This window comes from Sinocyclocheilus grahami, unplaced genomic scaffold, assembly GCF_001515645.1.
Source record: "Sinocyclocheilus grahami isolate Dianchi unplaced genomic scaffold, SAMN03320097.WGS_v1.1 scaffold585.1, whole genome shotgun sequence".
In the NCBI taxonomy this organism is placed as follows: domain Eukaryota; kingdom Metazoa; phylum Chordata; class Actinopteri; order Cypriniformes; family Cyprinidae; genus Sinocyclocheilus; species Sinocyclocheilus grahami.
This window is the reverse complement of record NW_015505764.1, coordinates 173,930-184,769: the sequence shown is the minus strand read 5'-3', so window position 1 is coordinate 184,769 and position 10,840 is coordinate 173,930. Positions and strand designations below refer to the sequence as shown.

The window sequence follows — 10,840 nt, the reverse complement described above, 5'->3', positions numbered from 1 at the left end:
TTAGAACAGATAAAAATGTGCGATTAAGTTGCGATTAATCGCGATTAAATATTTTAATCGATTGACAGTCCTAATTTTAATGCATAATTTTTTATGCTCACCAAGGCTGCATTCATTTGAAAATAATACAATAAAAACAGTAATACTGTAAAATATTAGTACAATCAACTGTTTTCTATTTTTATATATTTTCAAATGTAATTTAATCCTGTGATGCAAAGCTGAATTTTCAGCATCATTTCTCCAGTCTTCAGTGTCACATGATCCTTCAGAAATCATTCTGATATGCTGACTTGCTGCTTAAGAACCATTTCTTGTTATCAAATTTGTTAACAGTTGTGTTGCTAAATATTTTTGTGAAAACCATTTTAATTTATTTATTTATTTTGAGGAATACAAAAGTAAAAAGAACAGCATTTTTAAAAACAGAATCTTTTTTGTAACAATGTAAAAAGTCTTTACAGTCACTTTTGGTAAAATTCATATGTCCTTGCTGAATACAAGTTTTAATTTCTCTCCATTACTAACCCCAAACTTTTGAGTGGTAGTGTACAATAAAATAGAATTAAACCAAGATATGCTGAAGCAAAAGCAAAATGACAAAATTCTTATGATGCTTAGAGGATTTTTTTTCTTAAATAGGAAAAAAAGTACTAAAAAGTACTGAGGAAGAAAATATATTTTTTCATTGTGGTGTTATACTGAACCCACTATAGCTCTGTACTAAAGAATTGAATGATTATCATATACATAATCAGTGGTATTTAGAAGGTACAGTGGTACAGGTGCAAATAATAGAATGCTATGATATTCCCATGATATGCCAGAGAGGTGTTACTCAGGGCTGTATGAGAAGTATGTCCACTAGGCTCCATAGTCTTATTATGGAATGCAGATAATGAAATGTTAATTTTTAGACTCTCACTTGTATCTTTTTATCATCATTCCTCCATGCTTTTCAGCTGTAGATGTGCTGAGATCTCTGTGTGCCCCAAGGTGCTTTCCATTCCAGCGTATGAGTCATAATTATTCAACACTAACAGATGAGCCAGCTTTCAGAATGAGCCCAGGAGTGAGTTCAAGACGTGATATCATGAGGAATCAAATCAAGAAGTTTCCTTGATCTTGTTGGATAAAAGAGTTTAAAACATAAGGCTTGTTTCTAAACATCTGCAGTTTGCTGACATCACATGAACATGTCACCACCCACGTCAACAATGCCTGTTTGTTGTTCAGAAAATTGTTCAGTAAAGATGCAATAATGTGGATGAAAAACTGTCCTGGAGCAGCCCAGCAGTCTCACTCATCTAACAACTGATTTAACTCGTCAGCTCATTAATATAGACTTTAAGACCTGAAGTGGGTCAGAAAAGGGCCGCAGGTAAATATGGCATTTATTATAATGGGTTTATGTGAAGATTGTTTTAAGTTCACTTAAATTAGAAGTTATTATTTAAAGTCTAATAAATGTTCAAATTGATAGCTAGGGATGCACTGATACCGATACTGGTATCGGTATCGGGCCCGATACTGAGCTCCTGTACTCCTACTCGTACTCGTTAAAATGCCCCGATACCAAACGCCGATACCACACAGCATGTGATAAGTGCCATATTCAGACAAAGAAACACCGACAACAGAACTACTGACAGCAGAATGGAGTTAAGGATGTCTACTACGAAGTATATGAATGCAATGAATATAATGTTAAACATTCAGTATTAACGCCTGTATAGCTGATGTGCGCGAGCTGATAAACAAAGCACGCTGAGTGGATTGAGCTCGCGGCAGCGCAGATGCGCGAGCTTGTTGAGTGAATATATCTTTCTCACAGACATCACTGGAAAGTTTGTAGTTCGGTCGGATATGTCAAAAACAAGTAAGTAAAACAATGCACAAGTTACTTTAGGGTAGGGAGAGAGAGCGAGAGAGAGAGAGAGATCTTTGATGTTCCCTCACTTAGCACGCGCATCATTTGGATTAAAACTAAATCGTAAAAATAAGACCATTTATAGGGGCATTCACTATAATTCTGGTGAATTTGAATCTAGCAGCCTGTGTGAAATGCGCTAGGCTGTAGTACTGTCCTCTCATTCTGCATCAGTACAAATACGTGCACGCGTTGCGCGTGTTTTGCTTGCTTGAGTGTTTCTGCATTATATGAGTGGCTTTGGAATATAAATCGCAGCACGTTTCAGATGAAAAAACGTCACTTCTATTTCTGAAAATATCAGTTAGGGGATTTATAACGAGTGGTTCCCTGCATTATTACAGCAAACCGCGTGATTACAGTACTGAGCCGCTGCAATGGAGCAGCTCTAATGCTATTAAATTAAAGATGAGCAATACCATAGAGCAAAAAAAACGAATAATGAAAGTAACAAAAATTTGTAAAATACATTTTAATGGCCATAATTAAGTGTGAAAATAACCGAAGGATATACAGTCAAACCAAAAATTATTCAGAGACCAGATATAATTTTTGGATATTTTTTTTACTAGTGGGTGCAGGACACTATAGTTCATTTATGTAAGTGAGGATAGCAAAATAAAGTAAACTGTTGACAAATCATACCCAAAAATTATTCATACAGTGGACTACCAGTACAATTGATACAAATTTGGGACCAGAAATTATTCAGACCGAGTCTGGGGAAAAACATTTAAGTTGAGGTTTGCATGGAGCTGGATGACAGCATGCCCAGGAGACTACAGGCTGTCATTAAGGCTAAGGGTTGCCCGTCTAAGCATTGATAGTTGTGTAAATACTGTCATACTAACAGCTGTCTGAATTATGATTGTAATCTATTTCAATCAAAGTTATCTAACATTATCAAGCTGAATTTGTTCTGACTCAGTTTAAGTCTGAGTTCTTGTCATATTTTATTACCATTTTCTAAACTATAGCGAATAAACTGATAATGTGAGAAATGTTGAAGGTGTCTGAATAAATTTGTGTTTGACTGTATCTATTTGATAAATGAAGTTAACCAACTAACATTATACATACTCTTTTGGTTTCTGTACCCAATATTTAAAAAATTTACAAATGCAATAAAAATATTGGTATCGGTACTCGGTATCGACAAGTACCAAAAATAAAAGTATCGGTATCGGGCGAGTACTGGAAAAAGTGGTATCGGTGCATCCCTATCTTGTTTTTGTCAGATTCACACAAAACACATTTCTCTATGAAATTACACCACATAATTCAGTTTCTAATTTGATTTTGTGAGAAGTCACTTTCATTTTCAATGACAAATGATGTAAATGGTAACCTGGTTAGTATTAGTATTAGTATTAGTATGGGCTGAAATGTTACCTATTCATATTTTTGTCACATCCACACAAAACATGTTTCAAAACATGTTTCTCTATGAAATTACACAGCATAATTCAATTGAAATCATTTGGTGAGAAGTCAGTTTAGTTTTAAATGAGAAATTATGTCAATTTAACATGGTCTCATTATGCAATCAGCTTTCTAGTACTGAAACAGTGCTGTCTTTGTTTGATTTCATCTACCCTCTGATTCAACACAAGCGTTCAGTGTTCTTCATCGCACTGGAACTTATTCTGTCTGTTATCACTGTATGAGATGAGTCACAGATATTTTTTAGGAAACTTGCTGCGCTAAATCAGAATGAGAGTGTCAGAATAGATTTGTTTTGACATAGTCTGCAAGTTAGGAAAAGAACTCCAGACATGCTGTAGTACTGTACTGCAGAGCTCTGTGGCCAAACTGCTGTCTGTTGTTGTCACTGAGACATGGCCTAGTTGGGTGGCGACCCGGATGATCAGTGTAAAGTATCATGACAATAGTGCGTGAGCAGGGCCTGACAGGCGAGGCTTTGAAGCTCACGCTGCCTGTCGCATCCTGATGCAAGTCACACTGAGTTTTCCATAGCTTTGCCTGTTTAAAAACAAAAGTTACATGCACTACCATTTGGGTTCAGCGAAAGATTTCCATTTCAAATTAATGCTGTTCTTTTGAACTTTCAATTCATCAATAGGAATATTACGCTGTTACGCTACATTATAATGTTGTAACTATTTTCAACACTGAAAATAAAAAGAAATGTTTCTTGAGCAGCAAATCAGCATATCTGAATGATTTCTGAAGGATCATGTGAAACTGAAGACTGGAGTAATGCTGCTGAAAATTCAGCTTTGCCATCACAGGAATAAATTACATATTTAAATATATTAGAAAAGAAAACTTTTTAAGTTGTAATAATATTTTACAGTGTTACTTTTTACTGTATTTTTGATCAAATAAATGCAACTATGGTGAGCATAATAGACTTCTTTTAAAAACATTTAAAAATAATAATAATTGCCAACCCCAAACTTTGAATGGTTGTGTACTTTATTACAGATACTTCATTTTTTATTTAAAAAAATATATATTAATGCAATAAATCAAAAATAAATCAAATTCAGATGCACAGTATTGCCACTATTTTCGTGCTGTAAAATCTTGTAAAAATATTTTTATCTAGAAACTCTAAACAAATCAGAATGGAACACATTTGATCAGACATGTTTGTTTATTAAATATTATTTATATTTGGATTATTCTTTAAGCTACCAATAAGAATGTAACTCATTTAACGTATTTAACCATGTCTAAATCCATTCCACAGAATTCCCATTTTTTCCCTAAAATCAGAGCAAAAAATGTGGAAAAATTCAGCATATTCCATCTGGCTCATAAGCAATTAAAAATGGCATATAATATAATTTTTAACAGTGTGTTTGTCATTGTTTCTGTAGGTCAGACCACCTGTACGTTTTCTTCATCCAGTGGAGCTCGGATGTTTTTGGGGATGGGGTAGGAAGCATCAGCCGTGATCCTGGCTTCATCGTGGTGAAGAAAATCGAGGAGTCAGAGGCAAACGAGGAGCAGCAAACTGTAGAAAATTCAGATAAGGAGTGGGAGGTATGGCCCATCCAGCTCACATGTTTGGATTGATACTATATCTGTGATTTATGCTTGTGTCTGTATTCTATGTGTGCTTTATTCTATATGCACTGTATTTGATTCAGATATTTCTCTTTATTGTATTTGCACCTGTCTGTGTCTTTATTGTCTGTTTCTATGTTCCAGGTTTTTTGAAGTGTCTTTATTGTGTTCCCCGCACTTCAAACACCTTCATGCACCAGTCATACGTTGTTGTCAGAGCTCCTGTATTCAGTTTTGCTGAATGTTTCTCAGACTGGGTTGTTTTGCACTTGGTCAATAAGTTTCTTGTGAAACCAAGATGCATTGTGCACTGTGAGCTTGCAGCTGGTGTTTTGCATGAGTGTGCAGTTGTTTCATTATTTTAGTTGTTTTGTTTTTTCAAGAAAGAGGCACATGTATGCAGTTTTATGCATGCATGGATCCCTCAGTCGTGTCTAAAAAGGCATGGTTTAGCCCGACTATGTCATGCCTGAATGAGATACAAGCGAATCATGCCTATAGGTGCAAGTGTTGTGTGGTGTTTCTTTTATAAAGCTCAGTTTGAATGTTTTACTGATTGGATAATAGGAAACATTACCACCTGATATTTCCCTGCATGTTATTGTGTTCTGGTAGCCATATTGAAACCAGTCTGTGGCACTGAGAAACCGATACTACGACTGCGGCGGCATTTAAATTTGACTTTAAATTAATGATGTAGGGAACAAAATAGACTGATTTGTTATTCTGAAACTGGAAGATCTTTGCAAAGCCACATGATCTTTTGATATGAATAAGTAAAATTAACTTCTCTGATAATGACCACAGGGGTGGCGTGAGTCATGAACTCAACTGGATATTGTGACTGAGGATACTCAGGGGGTCAATTGTAACACTAAGCAAGCTAGAGTGTTGACACTTGTTTAGCACATGCTCACTTGTTTTACTTTGTGAAACTGATTTTTAGGCATAAAAGTTGCATTTCGAATGTCCCGTATTTTTCTCTGCTGTCTGAAATTGTTATGCTTGTCAATTTAAAAATTGTTTGACTGTTAAACATTATCAGATAGGTCTAAGTAGGCAGCTAGGATATTTAATGTTCATAGTTAGGGACATTTGAAACGTGACCAGGGTGTTTCAGTTTGGTTGTTCTACTCCCAAAAAAGGAATTTTTTAGTTTATTGATAAGGGGACTAAATACAGGCCTGCCTGTAAATTTGCCTGCCTGCCTGTTTGGGTTCTAAACTTTAACAGGTTGGGGGTATTAACTTATGCAATGAACATTGTTTCATTAAACTATCTACTTGAAGGCTTCTTTAACAGAGATGCACTGAAACCAATCTGGGGTCATCAGGTGCCATTAAAGCAAAAAAGAGTGGCATACTTTTAAGCTTTTTGCTCAATTTATGTTGATAATATAATTTGTAATGCAATATGTATATATATATATTTGTTGCATGAAAATAAGCATTTTCACTAGTGTTCTCACAATTTTATTTCTCTATTTATTACTTTAAATAAGTATAAGCCCTTTTTTTTGTTTTAAACAACATTCCTGACAGCTAAAAGAATTAGTATCATTTAAAAGTGAACATTGTCAAGAATGCTATTAAATTATCATTTGAGGTGTCCTCTTATTTGATTTACATCGATTAGTATAATTTTTAAAGTGTTAAAGTGCCCCTATTATGCAATTTTTAAGGTTCCTGATATTGTTTTGGAAGTCCCCTACAACAGGTTTACATGCATGCAAGGTCAAAAAACACTTTAGTTTTCTCATAATATACATTTAATTTCACCGCATTTCTCAATGATTCGTAAACTGTTCATACGAAGCAGTTGTTTCAGTCTCTCTAAACCCCTCCTTTCCGTGAGCCTACTCTGCTCTGATTGGTTAGTCGGCCCAATCCTTTGTTATTGGTCGACCAGGTACAGCGCGTGTCAGAAACGAAACACCCATTGCCATAACTGAATGACAGCTCCGGAGAGAAAGATAGTATCGATTTTATCTTATAAATTCGAGCCCGTATCTGATGATGAAACGTCTAGTTGATCAACCAGACACTGATTTGCAAGCACGACTGGAGCAGGATGTTTCTCAGTGGTAAGCGTCAACTTAGTTTGTGGTATTTATAAGATGTGATTGCAGCGTCATTGCTATAATTTGAAGAGTTCATTTGCAAAAACCGATAAACGCCACTTTAAAAAACAAAAAAGAGCTGATTGCCGTGCATTATTCCCCACATATAGCAAGATCTGAAACCTAAACATGTTTTGTCAAAAAAGCCGGTTTTGTCCACTTTCAAGGCATCGTGAGTTCACGTTTTACTGCAGAAGCCGACAAGCGCCCTTGTTGTTTTTGTACAGAAGCCGATAAGTCAATTTTAGCGAATCAGCGCGCTGTATTCAGGTCAGGTGACAAGGCTACTTTCACTTTGAAAAAAAAAAGGCTAGCTGAGAGGAGTTTCGTCAAAGCTGACTAAAAGGGATCAAGGATGGATAATTTCGACGAACTTGATGAACCTGTGAAATCTTCTGGGCAAAAAAGGAAAATAAAAGCTGAAACGTTTTCAAGGAACCTTGCAAAAGCAGCGCGTTACAATGGTGTGGGAAAAGCTTCATGTATTGCGTGTAATCACATCCATACAGTTTATGATCACAACAACAACAACGTTTATCAGGCATCTGCACTGTCATCTGAGGAGATTATAAATATTAAACAAGTGTTTTTTTAAACTCTAAAACATGAAATGTGGAGTTGTCTGCTTTTGCCAAAAAAACGACTGTTGGAGTTATCTGCTTTTGCTATAAAACAAACTTTTAATATGTAAAAAAAACATACTTTAAATGAACTTTAATTTTGTAAATTACCTGTATTTGTTTAAGTTATTATTACTTAATCAAAACAACCCAACTGCAGTTTGATTGATATTACTTGGAATGTGCAATAAAAAAATTAAAATGGAGTTATCGGTTTTTGCAAATGAACTCTTCATTTATTTAGGTGTATGTGTGGGAACTGTATAAGAATGCCTAGCAAAGGTGAAAACCACTGCTGCTATACGTTTCTGCATTAGTTGAGTATTAGACGCATCTTTTCTAAAGAATTAAGTGTATTTTGAACTCCCTGAGATTAGAGAAGCAGTCGTCAGTAAAATTACGGAAACACAAAAAAGATTGGGTATTGTACTGTTGTGGTATCGTTGAAAAACTGAATGTCAGTTACTGATTCTTTGCAGCCTCATCATTCGGAAGTGAAAATAAAACAAATTTACTTTCGCAGCGTAGGACACAGCGTCTTCTCAACATGATGTTAACCACATGGAAATGCTACACTGTTTGAGGGCGGGTCAAATTGTTCACGGGCAGCCAACGTAGAACGTGTTACCCAGTGACGTGTAGCCGTCACGGAAGTGGGAAGTGAGACGACTGATGTTTAGGCTGTTTAGAGTCGATTTTTTTTTAGAGAGAGACAATAACTTTATTTACCGTGAACTGTCGGCTTCATAACTTTGCAGATAATTTACATTCACATACAGCTACATTATTATGTAAGGCAATATTCGAAATGGCATAATAGGGGCACATTAACATTGCCTGTGGCAATTATAATACTCTGACTTCTTGTGTTACATTTAATATTAATTCTCAGTGTAAATATTTTTTAAGAATTTAAGATCTTAAAAATTAAGGTTTTCATATTAAGGGAAAACAAAATCAAAAACTACATGGCTCTGTGTGAAAAAGTGTTTGCCCCCTAAACCTAATAACTTTTCTCTTAATAATAAAAACCTTCATTTAAAAACTGCATGTTGTGTTCACTTGTGTTATCTTTGACTAATATTTAAATTTGTTTGATGATCTGAAACATTAAAGTGTGGCAAAAAAATAAGAAATCAGGAAGGGGGCCAACACTTTTTCACACCACTGTACGTCTATAGGACGTTTCCTATCAGATGTCAAATAGACATTTAGAAAAATGTCTTAAAGATGTTTATGATTTAGAATGTATGTAAAACTGACATCTTAGAGACGTCTATCAGATGTTTGTACACAGCAGATGCTTTCCAGATGAAGTGATCTTTAACAAACATCTTGCAGACGGACGTGTGCTATCTGGGTACAGTTTCCCTGGTTACTCCCGGTAAAGCATGTACTGAATGAATTTACTTACTATGAGTATTGAAAAATGTGATCTGACATCTGGTATTAATATATTGCCTCAAGTTTGCTACTTTGTTGTTTCTCAAAACATAGTCAACAGCCTACTTAGAGAACATTGTGGGTATCATGCCCTGTCTAGGTAGGCAGCTCACTAGGTTATTTAGTGTTCATGGTTAGTGACATTTGGAACATGGCCAGAGTGTCTGAGTTTGGTTGTTCTACTCCCAAAAAAGCAGTTTAATAGTACAAGCATGTTTAGTCCAGATAAAGAACATGCGTGTACGTGAACGAGTCTTCATCGACAGCCTTGAATTTCTTAGTGTCCGTTTTGATCCCTCCGCGTTATAACCTCAATCATTTGACTCATTCGCAAGCATTGTTGATCAAACTATTTAGAGGTCGCGTTAAGGTGCGATTGTTCCTTTAAAAGCGCTAAAGCATTCCGTACAGGAGGCGGGGTGTATTGTAACAGAGCCAATCAGAGGCTGAGTTTTTCCATTTGGTCCGATGTCATTGGCTCACGTAGGTGTCTGTCAGTATCTTGCCGTTGTGTTTATGTCTGAATATGGCATGTTGTCGGTCGGCGGAAAGAAATCTGAATGTGACAGGCAGTGATATTATGTTTCCCTTTTACTGTCGACAAGTCAGTGTTGTTGCAGGACTTTAAAGGGATAGTTTGCCCAAAAAATTATTTAATAAATAAATATATAAATATATAAAAGTACTCTCTGTCATGACATTCCAAATTCCAAACCTGTATGACTGCGTGAAACACGAAAGAGAACATGTTAACATGTTAAGCTAGTCGCTGTGTTTCTATTAGGGATGCGCCGATCCGATATTCATATCGGGTATCGGCTCCGATAGTGCCATTTTTCTCGGATCGGGTATCGGTCAGAGAGGGCCGATCTAAATCCAAGATTTTTTTTATTTATTTTTTTTCGATTGTGCGAATTATTCTGTGTTACTTCTGAAGCCATATGATAGCTTAATGTGAGCTACAAAATGAATATTTAACTCCTTACATTAAAGTTCACACAAACTCTTTTCTCCGCTGCGGCTGTCAGTCATTCGTTCAGCCTTTAAACCCTGGTCGCGTTCGGTTGCGACAGTCAGTTCGGTAAAGCTCTCTCCAAGATCATTCTGTGTTCCCATTATACTTGATTTGTAAATACATGTCTATGATTTTGCAGGACTTTAATTTTGTTTTGTTACTTGCTACCGGGTGTCTGTGAGAACAAAACACGGCGTAGAAAAAACGATCAATTGTTTTTAACGTGCACAGTAACTGAAATTTAAAACTGTTAAAAGAAAGGCTCAATAACTGTTGCACAGATATAATACACTACGCATCAATTTCTCTTCACTTTGTGCTTTGCAGTTTTTAACAGGAAGCGCGTACAATGTGCGCATCCGGTGTGCAGGCTGTGACGCCAGGTTGCTTCAGGCTTCAAGCGCATCATTCTGCACACCGGATGCACACATTGTAAGCGCTTCGTGCTCATAGACTGTATAAAAACAGTTCGTGCTGCACTGTATTTGTTTTGTCCTATCGTATCTATCATATGTTGTTGCTTTATTTAAAAATATGCTATAGATTTAAAATAAATTTATTTTAATTTTATAGTATATACTTATATATAAATACATTCATGAATGTTTTTAATGAATGGATTTTATAATAATACAAATAGCAATTTGTAACATTTTACCATATTTAGTGCAACACTT

General features: G+C 35.7%; 1 protein-coding gene across 1 annotated transcript in view; it reads left to right on the top strand.

Moving 5' to 3' along the window:
• Positions 1-10,840, top strand: part of LOC107556949 (oxidation resistance protein 1-like) — a 132,827-nt gene that overhangs the window by 111,446 nt on the left and 10,541 nt on the right. Inside the window, exons 9-10 of the mRNA XM_016240219.1 lie at positions 963-1,113; positions 4,777-4,942. Of these exons, the coding sequence (XP_016095705.1) occupies positions 963-1,113; positions 4,777-4,942 (317 nt within the window). The remainder of the gene's footprint in view (positions 1-962; positions 1,114-4,776; positions 4,943-10,840) is intronic.